Here is a 23,242-nt window from a genome sequence, read left to right as displayed (position 1 = left end):
TTTCCAGCTAACCCAACAAACTACACATTACATTACATAACAATTACATGTTAACAAATGTATGTAAATAAAAAATAATAAAAAAACAGAGGTAGGTATTTAATTTATGTACGGTATTCATTTAAGGCGTAGTGACATTTGTTTAAAATAAATGTTTTTAGTGTTGATTTAAATTTAAGTATGTTGATTTAAATCACCTTAGAAACCCCATATTCGATATAATCCATCTATGTTTGTATTATGTACTTGACTTATTTGATTAAATATAAGATTGGAAACGAATTATAAAAATTCAAAAGCTCTATAAAAACACTTTATCAATGGCATATTAAAATCGTTTATACTTAAAAATACAATATAATCTCTCAATTATTATTATATTGAAATCCTTTTCTCTTATTTCTTATTCCTATCTCTTTCCTTCTTTTACATCCTTTTCTCTTTTCTATTTGATATAATTTTGTAATATTTAATTTTTTTATTTTGTTGTATTAAAAAATAAAAATTCATTTCATGATCTTTACACTCTCTGAAAAAATATGTTAAATTATTATTTTCATGCGTTTCTCCGCCTTTTTAACACGAGCATTTGCTCTAAAAAAATGTGTATCACGATGTACTGTAATGTATTAAAAAGAAAAAAAACCTTAATGTGATGTAATAACATGTAATTGTAAATTTAATATTAAATAAAGAAATAAAAAAAATATTAAGTTGCCCATCTCGACACAGGAATTCCCTAGTGAGATGAGCAGCGTAGAAAAAAAATTGAGTATGTTTTAAGTATCTTATTTGTTTTTTTTTACCAACGTGATACAGACATTTGCCTAGTTTGTGTAATTTAAAAAAAACATATTAAAACGTTTTCATCGTCTTTATATAGCTACACTTAAAAGGATTTTTCACATCAATATAAGGCGAAAAATCTTTAAGTCATTTCAAATGTTGACAATTTTTCGGAGATATTGTCAATATCATTAAATTTGGCATTTGCTCATTATTCAAAATTTCCAAATAAATGTGTCAGAAATGACAACTGTCGTCAAATATTTAGACGCACAATTTGTCTTGAAATCACAAAAGAATATTTAATTTGTCCAAGCATTGAATAGTAAACATTCATTATTTAATTTCAAGAAAGAAAAAAATATTTGATACAAAAGCAAACGGTGTGAAAATGCCGACAAAAGCTAATGAAAGAATCTCAGAAAAGGCTTTCAAATAAATTTAAAAAATTGATAAATGAGGTTTTTGGTTATCACCCAAAATTCTGGAAAAAAAGAATTAGCGTTATTAGATCAGAATTATTGTTAATGTTTGTACCTACATTCAAATTGTCTTTTTTTGACGTTAAAATGTCTTGGTGACAAATCGATGTCATGGTGTGGGAAGGAAATCAAGCCCAAATGAGCGACAGTTTCTGTGGGGGTAATTTCAAACTTCAATAACTTGACTGAAAATAAACAAAGCAACAATTCTTAGGCCCTTTTTTTTGGGAAAAAAATTGTGAAAATTTGTTCCATTACCAATCCGACATTCGAGAACAGCGCATGCGCAAAGTAAATACACGATTTTCGACATTCATAAAGTCGACTCAAATTTAACTCTAACTTTGAATTAAGAATGAGGAAGAAATTAGATGTAAATACGAGTAAATTAGTTTATAATAGTATAGTAGCATCTCATTTAAATAACTGCTCTAGTGTCCTTTTCTTGTGCAACCAAACACAGATAAAGAAAATGCAAATAATTCAAAGGAGAGGTATGCGAGCAGTATTGAATTGTAGTAGGCATTCTAAGATAATTATTATGCAGAAAAAACTAGAAATGTTAAGTGTGAGACAGCGAATAATTTATAATACCCTAATATTTATATTTAAGCTAAAAAATAATATGCTCCCGAAATACATGTTATTTAAATTTTAATTTCACAATTTAGGCCTACCCCCGAGAAACTTTGAAGATTTTAGACTGCCAAAAACAAATTTGTCGGGAACCCAAAATAATATCTATTTTAAAGGATTAAAGATTTTTAATGAATTACCGACAGATGATAAAGAAGCTAAAAATACTTTAAGGAATAAGTTTTATACGTATTGTAAAGTGTTCTTAATGTCATAGAAATAAGTTGTTAAAAGGTTTATACTAGATATAAAAATGTATTTTTTTAACTAAATAAAAACAATATGTTTTTATAAACCCTGATGGTTAGAAATATATATATAATCCGGTTGGTTAGAAATATATATAATATATTGGTATTCAAACAAAGTTATCTTATTTTAATTATTATTATAAATAAACACTTACACAAAATAAACGGAATCATATCTCAGTATCTCAAAGACTCATGATCCGAAAAATCCAATTGTTGTTTGGAAGAAAAGTGTCAATGTTAAAAAGCTCACCCTGTTTTAAAAAACTATGCAAAATTTGTCTTCATATAAAAAATTATTTTCTTATATGAGGGCAAAGACCAACCAAAATTACAAAACTTGGCACAGAAATCGCGGGGCTCTAACAAAAACCAACGCGCAAGTTTTCTTACATGCACTACATTTTTTGAACAAACCACTTGGTTTGTTCAAAATTTTTAAAATTTATAAAATTTCAATATTCACTGCGTACTTACGCAGGGGAAAACTTGTATATTTTTGACATGGTGTTCAAATAATTTCAATATCATATTATATGTATCTCACTTCTCTCACCACTACCCTTTATTCAATAAATGTAATCTGCAAATAATGAAACAATAATTTCGATGTAATTCATTATACTGTAACAACGAATCAACATGGACTACGCACGATTGACGTTTTTACAAGAATGACTACGGCAGTGTCCAACAATGTTTATTTGCATTTTTTTAAATGCTGTAAGTGATTTTAAGTCCTATAATTATTTCGCGATACAGCTTTTGCTGTCTACATTTAGGGAAATAAATGTTTTTGGCTAGTGTCGGTAGGCATGTTTTAAGTGACATATCTAATCATTTAAAATGTGTTCTCAGAGTTAACTCTTTATTAAATAGCTAATCAGATTTTGACGAAGCCTGAAAAGTTTTTATAGAAAAATTGTTTGCATTTTGACGGAGCCTGGAATTTTTTGAACTAAACTGACTCACATTTTGACGAAGTCTGACAAGTTTTTAACTAAAATACGTAGCTTTCTCTTTGAAAAAGTCTGTAAATATTTGACATTTAATAACTTCCATTTTTGCAAGTCTGAATAGTTTTAAACTAAAATGGCTTCGTAGCTGTCGACAGAAGCGTCATTAAAATACTTATAATTACGAGATGTGTTCGTGTTGAGTCGATTTGCAGACGGTAAATTGCCATGGAATGTTTGATCCTAATTACTTGTATACGGATCTAAAACACAAAAGGTCCGGAGTGCTAATGAATAGATTTGCCTCGCGATAGCGGACGGACATATCTTCAGGAAATTACAAACAAAAACATTCCTTCCGCCCATCATTTTATAGCATTTTTATGTCATGTTGATGACGCTGGGTCGAGATTACACGATCAGATTATAAATATAATATTATGTTAATTTGAGCAATTATTGAGAAAAATATATTTTATTGAGTCTTGGCTATTATTACTAACACGCCATTTCCCCGCAGGTGAGGGCAGATATCACGGAACGCAACATAGCTCTTGCTAATTCACTTTATATTATTATTACTCTTCTTTAATTCCTACTTTGTAAATATTATGTCATTGAATTTAGCTTCCTGGGGTGTACCGGACTTCATCAATCCAGTGAGTCATACATTAACCTATACATGTGAAGCATCTGATATTTGTGAAGCATCTGTCTATTTCTCTACCTTGTTTACAATGTCGTAATTAAATTCTGATTCTATTCATATAAAGCTTAATACACGGTTACGCACACCTCAAGGATGTCATTTCTATCGGCAACACTGTTATCGTAAATACCTAAACCTTATTTATTCTCTTAGAGATGGGGATACACCCAGTGGCGGCTCGTGACATTATTTTTTTTCCCTTTCGGTTCTTTGTATGTAGATTTTCATGAAATTTCTATTTCGCAGCGTTCTCAAATATAGTGTTAATGTACCTACTCGATAGTTTCCTGAAAATCTTCATATAAAAACCGGATTTTCTAAAAAAAATATAAAAAAGCTTTTTCGGTAACAATAAGATCAATAATGCCATTTTTTTTACACTCTAGTACACCCACCTTCCACACCCCTACGACATGACAAACCTATTTATAGTAAAAAAAACATATCAATAGTATCAGTACATTCGGCTGTAAATACGTGTTTACCAATAAATTTATTGATATCTGGAAATGATTAAGATCCCACAAAGCTAACCATTGATTTCCATAATTTTGTGTCTTGTATTATTTAAGGAGATAAAAATAACAATTTTATGTTATAAAATTACAATATATGTGGCTGATGATTTCAACATATTTTTTATACTCAGGTCTAAAAATAAGGAAAAATATGAAAGAAACGCAAATTTTCTAAAGCGATTTAAATTTTTAATGAGGAAGCTAACAAATTTTTGTGAAAAGAACTGTTCACAATAAAATTAACATTTTATTTGAATGACGACAACATTCAACAAGTTTTCATTATTATAATTGAATGGGGGTAAAACACAGTAAAACTTGTTTTCACCATAAGTTGTTCACAGAAAAATATTAACTTTGGATACAGGGTGTCCGGGAGTAAAGCGCGCTTACTTCGAGTGGTGATTCTACACGATAGTACAAATATAAAACTTAAATAGGTTAGGTTAGGTTCTTCGGTTAGTATTCTCACGGCAATAAGTAGTCCCATCTTGCTCATTGGTCTCTTGTGCCTTGGGTAGAACTTGTGCGCCAGGGAGACCAGCGGATCGTCGTAGCCGAAGACCAGTTCATCCGCCGTGACGTGGACGAAGGGCTCTATGGGCGTATGCATCCGCGTCGCTGTCAGGGCCAAGGATATTCCCACTTGCACAAGGTAGCCCAGGTAATGACTGTGAGAGGAGAGCGTCTGAAATAAAAAAAAATAAACGAATCAATGATAATGAAATATTTTTAGTTCGACCTAAAACAAACAATTCCTGAGCGTCGCCGTCACAAGTAGATTGCAGGTTTTAACGAATGAATTAATAGGTTTCCTGATAAACTTTTAGTAAATGACGAACATATATATATATTTGGAGTAAGTTTTGAAGTTGTGAATTCTAGTGAAACTGATAATAATTTCAATAGCGTATTATCCAAGGTGGATATTTTCAATTGCGAACTTACCAAATACAAGAGGTCCATAAAATAATATTAATCTGATGGTTTGTGAATAATGTTACGTCTATATTGTTTATATTTCTATAATGATTTGATTTATATCTACAACCTCTCTCCATAGCTATAAATGTTTTGTTTTGAAATTTTCCGTTTTCTATAATCTTTTGTTTTGTATAAATTTTTGATTTCATATTCCTTTCTTACAAATTGAATTTACTTATTCCTTACTATGCTGTCTCAGTAGAGGTAAAGTTACAATTAGGAAATCCGTAATTGTTTTTATTTTGGCTATGTAATACTTATGTACAAACTGAAATAAATGTAAACTGTCGATTTCCCGAAAATTAATAATAATAAATAAAAAAAACTGGGTCTATTTTTAAGGTGGAAATAATATTATTTTAGAACTGAAAAAATGTCTTTGTTTCACTTGATCGTGCCTCGTCTTCCTTGGGCGTTTCGACTTTCACCATTCACTACTATATACCACATTGTTACTATTAAAAAAGTACATTATATCGACTTTTATTATATCGACTTTTATTCAACTCCGTATTTTATTCCAGAGATTCAGGCGTCGTTACTATTATAGAAACTACATTATCCGGTAGATCACATCTTCGGATCTACCGGATCTGCCCTGATGATGGACACTGCAACGCTGTCCGAAACGTCGGCTAAAGAAGGAGTTAGCGCAACACGGCATAACACTCCAAAAACAAACAACAAAAAAACATAATTTTGTTTATTTATTTATTTCTATTCTTGAATACACGTTTTACAAATTATTACAGTGGTTTATATTGCAGTACAGAGAAAAAAAGTACAGAAAAAAGGTTAAAAAAATGAAGAACATAGGTTGATTTAGGTAAAACTGTGTGTGTGTGATATTGTATGTTACGTGAACACCTCACTAGGAGAACCTGTGCTGAGGTGTTAACGTGTTTGTGATTAAGTGTGACAGGTATTTATGTGTTGTAGTAGAAAGTTATTAATTTTTTTTTTTCACAGACATATATTGAAACATGAAAACACACATTTATATGTGCGTGTATGTATTTTTGAATAATTCTTGAAGAACGTGTATAATATTTAATTTTACTTATTATATTTTGGTTATGTTTGGTTTGGAATTATAATCTTTTGAATAAAGTGAATATCTTGATTTTTTATCCAGGCTACGATATGTTTTTTGAGAAAATTTGTAGATGTGTTTGTAGTCAATAATTGTTTCAAAGTAATGGGCATACTGTTAAAAAGTTTGGTTGCGTAGGATTGAAAGTGTCTTTGTCCGTGTGTGGTGTGTGTTATCGGAATGTTCAGTGTTTTATTTGTTGAGGACCTGGTTTTTATTATGGCTTGTGCTTGATTTGTAATGTGAAGATTATTATGGATGAGGTTTAGGAGAGCAGTTTTGGCGTAAAGTTGTCTTATTGACATGACGTCTAGTGTTTTGAAGATTTTGGTTGAGTCTGTGTAGAATGGTACTTGCAGTATGAGTTCTATTATTGCCTTTTGAACTTTTTGAATTGGGTCAATTGTTGTGTTTGTAGCGCTTCCCCAAGCTAATATTCCATAAGTGGCAATGGATTGACACAGTGCAAAATATATTGATCTAAGTATTGTTAGTGGGAAAATGTTTTTAATGGATTTTATTAGGTGCAAGACTCGTTTTAGTTTATTGGTAATAAAAGTAATGTGTTCAGTCCATTGTTAGTATGAATCAATAATAACTCCTAGGTACTTTAATTGTTTTACCCTTTCGATGTGTTCGCATTGGCAATTGGATGATGTTTGTTTACATTTGATGATGTTTGTTTGTATATAGATGGTTTGCTTCAAGAATAGACTTTTCCTTCATATTTATATTACGTCAAATAAATGTACCCAAATCATGCATCGATGCAAGAAAGTTTCAGTTAGATGTAATAATTTCTAAAAAAACGTACAAAATGCACAACATAGTTAATAATTACAGCCAGTATATTTTTAATACGGGAGATCTTAAACATTGAATAAAGAAGAACACAAGCAATGCCTTGGGGACGTGGGTTATTGGGCTAAAAGCAACATTTTTTCCATTTAAATTTGTATGGAAGGCACTTCTTGTTTTCTTCTCTGATCTTAACAAATGTACTTTCAACCGGATTTTAAGTCAATTGGTCGATAAAGTAATGACTAAGTTGCACTTCGAGAAGCTGAAAAAAATCCTTTGTAAAATGGAACGGTTCGTCCATTAGGTTGAAACAATCTTTGAGATAGAGAAAGAGCAAAGAAAACATTTCCCTTACATTATAATCCAATCTTCAGATTCGAAATATTATCCAATCTTCACATTCAAAATATTATCCAATCTTCACATTCGAAATATTATCCAATCTTCACATTCGAAATATACCAATCTTCACATTTGAAATATTATCCAATCTTCACATTCCAACTATACCAATCTTCACAATTAAAATATTATCCGATCTTCACATTCGAAATATACCAATCTTCACATTCGAAATATTATATATATACACGAGTATATATATATTTATTTATAACTTTTGTGCGTGGTTTTACTAATCAGGGATCGCTGTATTAAGTCTTCAACAGTTAAACTGTAGATATAAATAGATTCTTGGTAAATGCAAATGTGCTTTAAAATTTTTGTTGTTTGTTTTTGGGGTGTTATGCCGTGTTGCGCTAACTCCTTCGTTAGTCGACGTTTCGGACAGCGTTGCAGTGTCCATCATCAGGGCAGATCCGGTAGATCCGAAGACCGAGACTGTCCGAAACGTCGGCTAAAGAAGGAGTTAGCGCAACACGGCATAACACCCCAAAAACAAACAACAAAAATGCTTTTGGCCGTGAGAATCTAAAAACTTACCTGCTTTAAAATTATTTGCTATTTAGGATAAACTTCAATGTCAAGTATTTTTCCTAGAAATATTGAAACCATTATTATCACCACTTGTGAATAAGTTTACTGTTCCTCGAAAATGCATAATATATTTTACTATTGATATTTGCCAACAATACGCTTGTGCAAAAGTACATATTGTTGCTAACTCATTGTTTGCGAATATGCGAAAATTTCTGTAAAGGATGTATCTAACAGGCCAAGCTTTAATGCCAAATGTCACGAACTTGAACAAATGTTAAGTATGTTTAATCTTCCTGATATTTTTCAAATAATAATCTAAGGTTGGGTTGTTTTACAAAAATTCAAATGTAACACTGTCATTAAAGAACGATTCAGTGCCATTTTGTTTTTTTCGATAGGTAAATAGTTCCCGTTAAATGCCTGTTTCAGCTTTTGAACAAATTGATCAGCAGAAGAAGACAACTACCATGTTGCTTAGCTTCTCAGCTTATTACAACTTGATAGAAAGCTGAAACGGATTTAGACGGGGACTTCTCAAATGTCAAAAACAAAATGGTGCTGAGTGGCCATTTGATGGCAATGTTACTTTTGAATATCTGAGACACAACTGGGCCTGAATTATTACGATTTTATGTGGCAAAAATAAAATTACGTAAACAATTTAAACAATAAGTACTGAGATTAAATATATGATTTGAGTTATTCACGGTATTTTTGTCATTTATTTATTGATCTTAAGCTAGCTCACATTGTCGTGTGTGCTAATAGAATAGAAATATATATATATACATTACTTGACGAACATATTGAACCACAAACAAAACATTTTTTTATTTTATTTTTTATTTTGTACAATATTTTTTACAATTTATGTTTTCCAGTAATGTAGGCCTCACTGGGTGGCTTGCCCGTGCTGAGGCCTTCATCATTACTTTTAGAACTTTACTTTTACTTTTACTAGAAATGAGATCCCTGAGGCGTATGTGTGATAAAACTATGTATGATTGTGCGTGAAATGTGGAGATCCACAAAGAGTGTAAGGCTGATGTAAGCGTAAAGAGTAAGATCAAGAAAAAGACGCTTAGATGGTTTGGGCATGTAGAGCGCATGAGCGAAGAATATATGATGCAAATGTGAATTGTAGCAGAAGTCGGATACGCCCAAGGAAGACATGGCACGACCGAGTGAATCAGATACTGAGTCGGGAGATATTGAGTCGGGCCATGTCAAGAGTCAGAGTAATAGAAAAGTATGTATGAGACGATGTATGAATGTGGATGAGGCAAGGAGTGTGTGCCAAGACCGAGTTGTTTGGCGGTCCGTCCTCTTTGCCTATCCCTGCGGGGAATCGGCGTGATGATTAGTTACTTAATCAGTTAGTTTAGTAACATTAATTTTTTTAATTCCTCATTAAAATTAATCATATTTTCATTCTCAATAATTTAACTTAGGATTTTCTTATAAAGTTGGACGTTCTGGTACATTAGGGAATTCAGGGTGCTTGTGGGCATTCTAATTCGTTTTGCATTTCTCGTCCCGTGTCCGTATATCTCATGATTATCATACTTATTTTTACCTTAATTTGTATAAAAATATGACATGTTGGTGCCATGGGTAATGATATTGCGGATGCCTTGGCAAAACAAGGAGCGTCTAACCCTGTTGTTACCCTCGTAAACCACATTCCCCTATCTGACATTTTTTCCATCATCAAAGATAGATCCCGCAATGTTTGGTCGGAGTATTGGCACATTGCTAGTCAATCCAAGGGAGCCTGCTATGCCTCAATACAAAGGACTATTCCATCAAAACCGTGGTTTCAGCAATTTCCTCATTTTTCCAAAAAAGAAATTTCTTCACTCATTCGAATGAGGATCGGACATTGTTCCGTTCCTTCCCATCTTTTTAAAAATCACGTCGTTGACTCCCCAGATTGTACATTCTGTGGTCTAGAAGTGGGAACTTTAGATCACATATTTTTTGGTTGTCCCTCTGTAAACAAATATCCTCTCTTCTATCAAGCCTTATCTAAAATTGCCTCCCCTCCATTCAACATCTCATCTCTTCTAAGTCTGAACTCGACTCCAATTTTCATTATAATTTGGAAATTTGCAAATTTAAATAAAATTAATATTTAAATTCACCTTTCATTTCTCAATAATTTTAAATGATGGCCAAGAACACCCTTGAAGGGTGAAAGCCAGAAATAATGGAAAAAAACTTATTTTCCGTGTGTATATATTACGTTTCATTATTATTCTAAGTTTGGGGTATTATGCCGTGTTGCGCTACTTCCTCCTTTAGCCAACGTTTCAGACAGCATTACAGTATACATCATCATGACAGATGTGCATTAATCGATAAAACCAATAGTCTTCACCCAATCCTCATCCAGGATTACTCATCAGCTACAAACTTACATACTATTTTCACATGTTTATACAATTCTACAATTTATGTGAATTAAAAAAAAAGTAGGTATTGAAAAGCGTTTGTGCGAATTGTTTTCGTGTATTTCCTTGTATCCGGCTAATGTTTATATTTGTTCAGCATTATTAATTTTGCTTAGGAATGTAAGCCTTTATTATCCACTCGCAAACATGAAAAAATTAACATAAATTTAGTTATTTTATTAGAATATCTATGTCTTTTATTATGATTGATTTTAAGTATTTACAAGCCAATTTAAAAACAACAAAATATTTATCATTTAAAAATCCAGTTTTATTTGTTACTAGCTAAAGTCCCCGGAATTACCCTGGCTTTACACAGAGTTTTTAGAAATCTAACGTGGACAGTGACCTTCCACTTGTTTTAAAAGTCCAGTGTGTAAATTTCATCAGTCTAGGAAAAATACAGTAGATTTTATATAAATCAAATCCACGCCGTATCGCAATGCATGTCCACTACAGGATGATCATGAATTATTGTTAGTAAAAATACTTATTTCGGTTGCGACTCCATCTGTCTGTATGTAACTCGGTCTATAACTTTTGCTTTGAATTTAAGCGTAATCATTTTCAAAATTGGTAATGTTTGTTTTGAGAATTCCGACAAGCGATTATGTACCTACCGGTTCCAAGCTAACTCAACACAGTGACTATTCAACACACTTTTAAAAAGTGATATAAAGTCATTAAAAACGAAGAATTTTTTTTTTAACCTAACCTAACCTAACCTAACCTACTTAACCCAGTTAATAAAGTTTTTGTTTCATCAATTTCCATGACTTTTTAAAGATGTGAGGATTTATCCGGTCACCGTACCTACCAATACAAAATTTTTATCAGAAAATCATTTTAGCTTCGAGAAAGTACGCTTTTTCTTAACATACATGTTATGCATTTTGCATGAAACTAGGCGTTTTCACATATCGCCTGAGAAATAACATTCTAACACAAATTACTAATTATTATTTTAATAATGTTTACTAACATTTCCATTAAAAGTCTATCGCTCTGATAAGGAAAAAGTTATACAATGGTAAATTTGAGTGCTTTCCTGTTCACGAGATCTTTACGCTGTTTTCTCTCGAGGTAATTTTTGTTAGACATGATATTATTGAAAATTATTGTAGAGTATTGCTGCCTACATTACGTGATTATTTGAAGCGATATATGCGGAAGAAATAGTTGTGCCATAAAAATGTAGATTCTGTTCTCAAAAAAGTTTTTTTTCTGAATAAATTAATTGGAATAAGACAATATCTTGTGTAAGACATTTATTCAGAAAATTTTAACATTTATTTATTTATTTATTTATTAACGGACATCGTCCAAATTACAAAATAATTACACGAATACAGTAAAATGAAAAATACAGGAGAAGACAAAGGTACGTGAAAGCAAAGACATATGGCAGATATAATATAAAAAAATAAAGTGACAAGTCGAATCAAGTCAAGACTACGCCGTGGGTCAGGACCACAGGACATAATATTCCGTCACTTGTTTAGCGACTGGCAAAAATCATTCAGACTTATCCCAAAAAAGTTAAGGTTTTGACTTGAGTTGACCAGTCTACACATTCTGGACAATGGTGAATAATATACATAATTTGTCAAATGATGGTTGAGGAAGAGCAGTTCATTATTTCTGAGTATTTGCGAGGGGATATTGAAGGGAATGAGTTGCAGTAGAGTAGGTGAATCAATAATACCATTTATAATTTTGAAGAAGCAAATGAGGTCATTTCTTTCCCGACGGACTTCCAAAGGAGAGAGGTTTAAAGTTAGTTCAATTTCATCATATTTATGAGTATTTGCCTTTTTCTAATCCTAGCCTCTTAGCAATCCCTCTTAAGAACCGATGGTTATTAACATGTTCAATAGATGTCTCTAGTCTAGCGTACCGAAATAAAGAAGATTTTAATGAAGGTATTTTTTATACTTTTTTTTTGTAAAACCGCACAAAAGTCCCAACTGTCTGGAGCCAGTGAGACTATGGCATCCCCAATTAAGATATGTTGTGAGGCTCAAGGTAGTGGGGAGGACAAGAGATAGGTGGGAATGTACCAGGCTAATCAGACAGCAAAAGCCCTTTAAAGCAACGTTTCAATTCTGAATGGTGGTCTCACACCAGGGCGATACTGCGAGTATCTTCCAATCTGGAACGTGCCGCAAATAGATTACTCTCCCAAAACAAGTGATATGATATGGTATTTACAATAGTTGTATAATATATGGGCCAGCCATCAAAATCTTATGTGTAATATTTTATGATACAGCTAAAACCCCCTTCAGACGACTCAATTTGGTTGGTTGAGACGTTGACTGGTTGATTTTGTCAATTGCTCCCCAGTTGCTAGGGAACACACGCAGAATGCTCTAACTATATACAAAACAAATTTGGGGATCTGGTTGAGGAGACACAATGAAAGATGTTGTGAAGGTCACAGTGTTTTATTTGAGTCAGGTTGCCGAATATGAGATAACTTCAGGACCGATGATGAAGACTCCGGATGCAGGCGGTGAAGTGTTGGTCAAGCGCTGGCCTTTGAGTCGACGCCGCTGCTGGTGACCGGACTCGTTGACGTATCAGGTACTGGTGAAGATAATGGGTCTTCCGGTTGCTCCAGTGCTAACAGGGAAGCCGAAGGTACGGTGGACCTGGTCGGCGGTTGTGCGGGAGAAGCATAGACCGGCGAGAATGCCGCGGGGTCTAGATGCGTGCATGTAGCGCTGGTCAGATGAGCTGGGACCAGGGCGCTATGATGATCCGATGTAGCGCTGGCCAGGAATGCTGAGGCCAGGGCGCTGTGTGATCCCCGTTGGAGTCCATGAATGAACCCTGCAAATCCGGATGTAAGGTCTTGTGCGCAGCGGAGGCGCGCAGGTTGTCACTCGCGAGACTTGCAAATTGTTGAACGACTGATGACTGACTGACTGCTTGCTGCGTCGGGCCTACTTATATAGCCCCACCGGTGGCGGTAGTAAGTACGCGAGACCGCTGGTAAAATGGAGACAACTCGCTCAGTCTGGGTACTTCCGGTACTTTCGTTGGCGCTGGAATTATGCCTATTATTCTAGCGAATGCGCGTAATGTACTAGTCTAACTCGCAACGTGTTGACGTAGGTAATTCGCTCGCAAGTAGGTGGCAAGATAGAAACGCTTCGCATTGTGTCTAGAGTGTTCCGGTTACGATAATTTTTGTATTGACGAGTTTTTTTTAATTTATTTTTATTTTTATAGTGAATACCTCACAAGAGTCCCAACTGCTCCCGTCTGGAGCCAGTGAGACTATGGCATCCCCAATTGGGGGATGTTGTGAGGCTGAAGGTAAGTGGGGAAGGGAAAGAGGAAGGTGGGGAAGTACCTGGCTATTCAGATCTAGTCACTAAACACGGCTAAAGCCATTTGGAGCAACGTTTCAATTCTGAATGGTGGTCTTACACCAGGGCGATACTGGTAGTATCTTCCACTCTGGAACGTGCCGCAAATATACTATATATTATTTTAATTAATTAATTGTGAAATAACACAAATTAATCAAATAAAATTTATTTGCGCACGCCGGGTTCGAACCCGCGACCTTCGGAATGGCAGTCCAATGCGTTACCACTGGACTATGCCGGCCGTCAAAGTTGTTCTAGATGAATCTCGTCGATCGCTATACAAATATTTCGATTACTTTAGTAGCACGAAACAAAAAAGACAAACATGGGCAAAAAAATGGCTCACAGAACCATAAATATTATGATTCTAAAATAATTAAAGAGTTATTCACAAGCAAGTTAAATCCTCCAATGAGGTCAAAAATCAGACGAAACTCCCTTTTTATTAATCACGACTGGCATTTTATTTATTTTTATTCATTACGCACAACGACTCTCTAGGCATCCTGACTAAAGTTGGTTTAACGGGTCAACCGCGCTACAGACTTTTCAACTTGGTTGGAAGGTTGGACGGTTGGATGGTGGTTGGATGATCTGGCGGTGCAACCATTTGATAGCCATATCCCCTTATCGAAAAACAATAAAGAAATCATTTTTTTGAAGACATCCACGAAAGCACGATATTCGTTTACTCTGAGTTTTAAGGCGGAAATCCTGCATAGATGAAAAGTAGCCAGATAAACGATAAAATAAAAGTGTACTTACAAGCAAAGGTATGTTTGGCACCACCAGTTTTTCATTTTTGTTGACGGACATCTCGGGAACAAACTTGAGAATCTTCTTGTGCTGGTAGGTCACGGTACCGTTATCATGGAACTTGATGTTGACCTTCTCCATCTCCTCTCTGCAATAAGCCAAATAAAACGCTAAGTTAATAAATCAAACGAAGATTTTCATGAAGCTCACAGACGAACCTTCCAAAAGAGTCTCCTCGCATTTGAATTCACCGTAAAACCTTCTAGAAATGTATTTATACTACTGCTTGAAACATTGATGAGACATGAAGTGAAAAAATATGTTCAACTTTTGTCCGTCCAATTAGTCCGATTTTGGCCTCCAACGCTTCCAATGCTCTACCGACCGACCGCTCGCCGACTGACAAGGAACTACAAAAATCGGCCCACGCGAAGTGCGTATCGACTATCACTAGTAAGACACGTTTCGACCAGATATTAGTACACAATAGCGCCTCTAATTGTATAGCTCTATGGCTTGGAAGCATCCAATTTTACACGGACATGAAAACCACACATTTCTCTTGTCCTCCATCACGTCTATACTGTTTTTTATACAAACACGTCTAAACTTTAACCATAGTCATTCTTACAATTTAAAACTAATTCCAAAAATAACCAAAGGAACTGCGAGATGAAAACCCTGATTGGGGAATGTTGTGGACATTTGGAAATGTTGAGTGAAGGTTTGGGTGAAAAGATACGCTTAACAGGTTCTTGCTTTTCAGATCTAGTAGCACTACAAAAGATTTATAGGACCAATAGGTTAATATTGATCTTGCGTTATCAATTAAGAGACTTTAATGAACCATTTTGAAGATCATTATAACGTAAGAAAACCATTAGGAATGTCCACTTATATAAAATTTAAGTCCCATTAAATAATCGAAATAATATTTGTCTTTTGAAATTCAGAGATTTATAACATACCTACCTATGATCTTACTAACAATCTACTGTTGTATCGAATTACCTACTTATGATCTTAATCACAATCTACTGTTGTATCGAATTACCTACTTATGATCTTAATCACAATCTACTGTTGTATCGAATTACCTACTTATGATCTTACTCACAATCTACTGTTGTATCGAATTACCTACATATGATCTTACTCACAATCTACTGTTGTATCGAATTACCTACTTATGATCTTACTCACAATCTACTGTTGTATCGAATTACCTACTTATGATCTTACTCACAATCTACTGTTGTATCGAATTACCTACTTATGATCTTACTCACAATCTACTGTTGTATCGAATTACCTACCTATGATCTTAATCACAATCTACTGTTGTATCGAATTACCTACTTATGATCTTAATCACAATCTACTGTTGTATCGAATTACCTACTTATGATCTTACTCACAATCTACTGTTGTATCGAATTACCTACTTATGATCTTACTCACAATCTACTGTTGTATCGAATTACCTACTTATGATCTTACTCACAATCTACTGTTGTATCGAATTACCTACTTATGATCTTACTCGCAATCTACTGTTGTATCGAATTACCTACCTATGATCTTGCTGACAATCTGCTGTTGCATTGAATTGATCTCGTAGGCATTGTATGAAAAATGATAGGAAAATATAAAATTGTCTCCCTGGTTTAATGTTGTCAAAGATCTGATGATTTAAAGTTATCCACGAAATGAAGAGAAAAATTAACAAAATCCATAGAAGTATTGTTATTTTTTCCTACTTACTAAATAAATTAACTAAACATCACGTCGTTTCCCCACAGTCGTAGGCAGAGAGGATGGACCGCAAAACTCGGTCTTGGCATACACTCCTTGCCTAATTCACATTCATACATATTCTGACTCTTGAAATAGCCCGACTCAAGTATTTGATTCACTTGATCGTGCCATGTCTTCCTCGGGCGTCCCCAACTTCTGCTACCATTTACATTTGTGTCATATATTCTCATTAGACTCCTTTCTTCGCTCATTCACTCTACATGCCCAAACCATCTATGCGTACCTTACTTAAACTTACTCATTACGCTTACATCAGTCTTACATTCTTTGCGGATCTCCACATTTCTCACACAATCATACACACACGCCTCAGAGATTTCATTTCTACAGCATTCAGTCTACTCTCATCCTTCCTCTGCCAGTTCCATGCCTCACTGCCATACATCAGGGTAGGTACCGGCACTTCATTGTGGACTGCTAGTTTCGCTTCTGCGTTCAGTCCTCCATTACTGGAGTTGCCTGTATTAACCCTTCTTTAAATATCTCTGTCAGCGTCCCCATCCTACTTCTACCAGTATATTTACTATTTGTCATCTATCTTTTTACCACACGATGAAATATTGTGTCACCAAAAATGTAAGCGAGATACTGTGGACATACATAGTGGTCCATTGTCATGAATATGCAGCAGTTCTTATGGTTTACTTATAACAACAGCGCCATGATGAAGCAGCCGATCCTTGACACCTGTTAATGACGCCTGTAATGTTGTAGGTATGCCAGAACACAATCGAGTGTAATTTCTCGTACACTTGACCTCTTTATTCGAGGCTGGACTCCGGGTCGCCGGTCGTATCGACGCGATATTGTAATAATTATCATAATTGTTAATGCTTCACTTAAATATTACTGTTGCACTTAGCCCTAGAGTTAAGATTAGCTATTCCCAGCTTGCGAATAACTTCTGTGGCATTTAGGTTTGGAGGTATACGTCACGGAATATCCAAAAATGAGATAAGTATGCAGTTCTACTTTAAAAGGTCTGTGGAAAGTTATGTAGGGATATGTAATTCATAAAAAATGCTTTTTTATTTATCCTATATTTATAGCGATCTATAAATTTAATGTTGGCGTATTTCCTAGACTATATTTATAGCGAACTACAAATTCAATTCTGTCATATTTTCTAGACTATATTTATGGTGAACTACAAGTTTAATGCTGGCATATTTCCTAGACTATATTTATGGTGAAATAAAAATTTAAAATATAGCATCGAAGAAAATTTTTGACCAGTTAGAGTCAGACGTTCGAAATTTGTATGGAATCTAAAATGGCACTGTATGTTTAACAAAATATTTAATAAACTTTTCCATAAAGAAATTAATTTATACTTCATCTGCCTATGATGAATGAAATACGCAAAGAATTCGTTAGTTTATACAAAAAAACATTTTGGTATCTGATAATATTATTACTCCAGCGTCTGGACGGTGTAGGCCCTGTGATTGGTCAAATTCAAATTTTGTTTAAATAAGACTTTAAAGATTAAGACACGATTTCATACTGAAATAGAATCGCCACATGTAATACGATATTTCTTAAAAAATATCGTTTCTGCTCATACAATTTTTGGATAATATCGAAGAAAATATGTCTTAGAAAGTTCATAATCCATTGGATTAATTACATTACAGTGAAAATTATCCACAATTACGCGATTACGTTTGACGTTTGACGAAAAAAGCACGCGTTAATTCAATATGGCCGATACCCGATACGCATCGTGGCTATAGGTGGCCGACAGAGCGCCCCTCTGGCGGTGAAGAAACGAATCAAATGACTGGCGCGTATATTTAAATATGCAAAATTACTTGAACATCAAGCGTTTAATAATAAGATTTCTTCTGGAAGTTTAGTTCAACTTTGCAATGGCATTTTTCATTATTATTTATAATTTTTTTTTGCTTATTAATTACATCTGATTTTATATTGACATGTTTTCTAATTTCTAAAATTTCTAAATTATTTATTTGCGATGCTTTAATCCTGAGTGAAGTATTTTAAGACCTGAATTTTTATCGAAAGTGTGATTCAAAAGATGATTTGCAAACTCATATTCACTATTTCCATTTAGAACCCTGAGATGTTTTTTAGTTCTGACTTCAAAGTTTCTATTGGTTCTACCTTTGTAAAATAAATTACAATCCAGCCCAATTGAGTTTATAAACTCCTGATTTTTTTGTTTGATTTTCGCAATCTTTATTATTAAGAATATATTTATTCATTCTGTTATTAGTGTAAAACGCCGGTTGAATAGTACCAGGAATGTTTATATATATAATTTTAGAAGTGTCGTTATCCACAAACAGAATTCTACGCCATTGTTTATTTATATCTTAAGAACTAGGGTAAAAATACCGTTTGAAGATAATATGTTTAATTATTTTATTTAGTATTTCAACTATCAATTTATTAGAATAACCGTTATTAAATGTTATTTTTCTTATGAATATATTGTTTTATGGTTATATGCAAAAAAAATTTTCAGGTCTTAAAATACTTCACACAGGATATAAAGCATCACAAATAAATAATTTCGAAATTTTAGAAATAAGAGAACATGTTTATAAAAGTAGATGTAATTAACAAGAATTTTTTTTTATAAACTCTCTTTTAAATATTTTCCCACTTAACTGGTCTTTCATATTGTAATTCCTAATTCTTATAAACCCAGCCTACTCTTACCCCTCCCCCCTCCTTCCACTTCTTTTTTCCAATTGTAATCTATATTTAATTGTTGACTTCGGTGTATACTTCGTTCATGAAACATGTATTGGTTGTATATAATAAAGTGAAGTTAAAAAAGTTATTTGTTTTTTAATAAAATAAAGTTTAATCGGATAACATTATTTTATCTATTTCCATTGTATATCAATGCATACGTACATAATAAAATGTAAACATTATATTTATTTATTAATTGGACAATTTGCATGGCGCCGCTTTTGTGAGATATCACCTCAGGGGCGCTATATTGTAATAATCTACCTTTATATATAGATTTTTACTCTCCTGATGAAGGTGTATATATAATCTAACTTTAAACTTTATTAGATACAGTAACAGTTTTAGGTAAAGAATTACCACCAGTTGGAGTAAAATTCACACCTTTTAATTAAACCGACTGCTAATCACATTGCACAATTACCCTCCTTTTATCCATAAACACGGGTACAATTAATCAATATGTAATAATGTATTATTTCAGTCAACTTTGTTGTAACTATCTTAAATTGTTGTGACAAACTATACGATATTGATTCAACTTATAGACATTGACGGTTGTAACACATATTTAAGCACTGCAAGTCTCCTATGAGCAAATTATATTAGGTACCATAACAGTTAATATCAGTTGTAGACATGTAGTCAATAAAAGTGTTTCATTTGAAATAATCCATCACAAATACGTAAAATTTCATTTATTCAAACAACTGTCATTCTTATTATGCCTAAATTGAGCATGTTATTATTCATTAACTCCTTCCTGTTCCGTGTTTTAACAATATATACTCACCCTCTCTCTGTGAATGACCTAATATCTATCTATTAAATGTAACTGTTGTTAGTATCACTTAAACTGGGCGCAGCCCAACCAAGTGCCGCCCGCAGGGCCTAGCAGCAAAAACCCGCGGAGCGGGTTTTTAACTGCTAGTTTCATTATGTTTCTTTCTTTCTTCCAGACATGACGGACAACCACGGCTAAAAGGATAGCAAAAAGAAAGAAGAAGATGTTAATCAGTAATCATTCTGAAGTCTTTTCTAATAATTTGGTTCTTTACCTGTAAACAAAAGGTCCGACTTCTTGCAGATTTGGTTTCTCAAGTCCATCGAGGAATTGTTGAGGATTGGTGATATTGAAGATGTACACCTTGGACAGTCTGACCACCCCGGGCTTCTGCCAGTAGTGGAAACTCAGCGAACCATTGGACAGTCTCAAATTCTGCAAAAAAACATTAAAAATATTACCATTTTGTTAATCATTCAAAAACTCACAGCAAAAATGTGACAAATTGTGACAAAACTGAGAACCTTTAAAGCTTTTTTTCTGATTAAGGAAGAGCTTTCGAAAAGCTTTATTTCTAACTACTGCTTCGCTTAACCCGTCGTAAAAAAAATTGTATTGTCACATATATTCGAGTGAAATCTTGTCATTATAACATTTCTCCATATTCTTGACTCAATCGTGGGTAGAGTTAGTTGTGCATACACGATGTTTATTTTTATTGAATGTAAATCATCCTACACGCGCCTGTGGGGGCATTATTAAAGGGAAAATTCGTTCAAAATAGTGGAAGACTTAAAGATGATAAAATTTTTAAAAAAATTCAACAACGCTAAAACTTCGTCATTTGTCAAGGATAAAACTATTCATTGCAGTGGAAGATTTAAATATATAAGTTGTACAAGTCAACACGCTAAAACTTCGATATTTATCAAGGATAAATCTATTCAGTGCAGTGGAAGATTTAAATATAAAAGTGGTACAAGTCAATACGCTAAAACATAGATATTTACCAAGGATACGTCTTTTTAGTGCATGGAAGATTTAAAAATAATTATGCGAAAATTATTATAAATATTGAAAATACACCGTGAAAACTGAATATTGCTGATTTATTAAAATCCGGTTAAAAAAGGATATTGCCGACAGTTTCCTGTTGAACTTTTGGTACATTCCTAATATATTGGAATAATATAAAATGATGAAATGCGAAAATTTGACTAAAATATATTTGTAAGAACATGTATTCCGACATCGCGATAAAACAATCGTGTTTTATTGAAAGTTTATTAGGAAACCCATCAATTCATTCGTTAAAGGCCTGCAATCCCGTTTTTAACAGGATTTTAATAAATCAGCAATACTCAGTTTTCATCGTGTATTTTTAACATTTAAAATTTTTTTCGTATAATTATTTTTATATCTTCCATGCACTAAAAACGAATAATTTGAAGAGATTCTTTAAAAAATAACATCGGTAAGTTTTCTCAGTTTATAAATGCAACTTTCAACTCAATAAGATATCTTTTTCGGCATTATTTTCGTCGGAAGACTTTATACAATAGAAAGTTAAAATATTTTTTAATTAAAAATACAAAGCAATTTTAATACAATGTAGGGAATATTTGAGTTGGTCACCTGGATATTATCTCAATATTCAATTAATTGAGGTGCATTTAAAGTTTTAACAAATCGAAATGTGCAGTTTCTTGTTATAAGTTAAAAGGATTCCTACACCTTTCTATAAAATACAATGTAATTACAATAATATTACGTCAATTGGTGAAAAAAAACCGCAAGCGCGCACGTAATAACCTTTTGACACGTGCAGATACTAAAATACCTGTTTGTGGTCGGCACGACTTAATAGGTACTATTAAAGGTAATAGGTTTATTTGGAGACAGCCACGCGGGCAGAAAGATCTTCATCTGTTCTAAGCTGTGACTAGATGATGGATCGATGATCACCTTTGTCATCAAAGTTTTATTTGCGGTCTGATTACTACTATCGAAGAGGAAATGTTAACATACACTTAGTAGAAAATCCCTGTGCAATATATACCTATATAAGTCCTTTTGACTTCTAGGTCCCGCAGAGACTAGTGATTGAAATGGCATTGACAGAAATTGGTTTCAGTTACGAGAAAGAAATTAGATATTTCTGATGAATTTTACCAAAAGTAAAATAAATTAGACCTTATTTCGGATAAATAGGCATCTCCAACATATTCCTATTGGTTTACATAACTCTTAACCTTTAGTGCTCATTTTCAAGTGATTTAGTGATGGCTTTAATGATTATTATTATTACTAAAGGTGGCAATAGCTCAATTGGAAGAGACGTCTGTAAGACTAGAGGTTCGAGTCCCAATGTCGACTGTAACCTTTTTATTTTCTGTGTTTCATATTTAGTCTGTTTCGTATTCTGTCATATTTTCTCTAATTTATATTTTGTCTGTTTTATATTAAGTTTATTTCATATTTTGTCTGATATAAACTTACTGTTTTTCTGATGTATTTATGTGCCAATATGTATTCAAAGGCAAGACGTCTCGGTTCCATACCACAAAATTTAGTTGTCTCAAAATATATTTATATTATATAATAAATTATAAAAAAACAGACCTCCTTGCAGTGTACATCCACATGGAAGATGAAAAGTTGGCTTAAAACATATTCATTACGTTGTATAAAGCTTAGAAAGTATCGTAAAATTATATTTAATACAATAAATATTCGTAGTCAAGATCTTTCCAGTAAGATGGGGAAGTACAGCACCCTTGAGGTGATTTTTTACTACATAATAAAGAGATTTTGAAGATAATTATTACTAAGAAAAATATGTTCTGTGCACTGATGCCTATAGGATCAAGGTTCCTCAGTGCACGGAATCCGGAACATTCATCACCCTTAATTCACCACGGGGAACATTCATCGCCCACGAACCACATCGGAAATTAATTTGAAATTATTTGGAATTGTTGATTGTTAGGTATGAGCAACACTTTAAGCAATGCAACAATCGTTGGAACAAATTACCATAGTGTGTACATTGCTGTGCGCACGCACTGCGCACCGAATGGGTATGATAACCATGGTAATTTGTTGCTAAAGTCTGTGCGTGGCTTAACACTTCCAAGGATTTTATAATATTTTCCAATATCTGTACGGG

General features: G+C 33.4%; 1 protein-coding gene across 3 annotated transcripts in view; it reads right to left on the bottom strand.

The window, feature by feature from the left end:
* dsb (scavenger receptor class B member debris buster) overlaps positions 1–23,242 on the bottom strand; it is a 288,594-nt gene that overhangs the window by 18,587 nt on the left and 246,765 nt on the right. For all 3 annotated transcript variants that reach the window (XM_089647775.1, XM_089647777.1, XM_089647776.1), the window contains 3 exons: positions 20,348–20,508; positions 14,754–14,892; positions 4,811–5,026 (listed from right to left, as the gene is read on the bottom strand). In XM_089647775.1, coding sequence (XP_089503901.1) covers positions 4,811–5,026; positions 14,754–14,892; positions 20,348–20,508 — 516 coding nt within the window. The remainder of the gene's footprint in view (positions 1–4,810; positions 5,027–14,753; positions 14,893–20,347; positions 20,509–23,242) is intronic.

Source organism: Hesperophylax consimilis, chromosome 27 (assembly GCF_061612785.1).
Source record: "Hesperophylax consimilis isolate HC1 chromosome 27, BYU_Hcon_1.0, whole genome shotgun sequence".
NCBI lineage: Eukaryota > Metazoa > Arthropoda > Insecta > Trichoptera > Limnephilidae > Hesperophylax > Hesperophylax consimilis.
The sequence above is the reverse complement of the archived record's forward strand: the minus strand, read 5'-3'. Positions and strand labels throughout refer to the sequence as shown.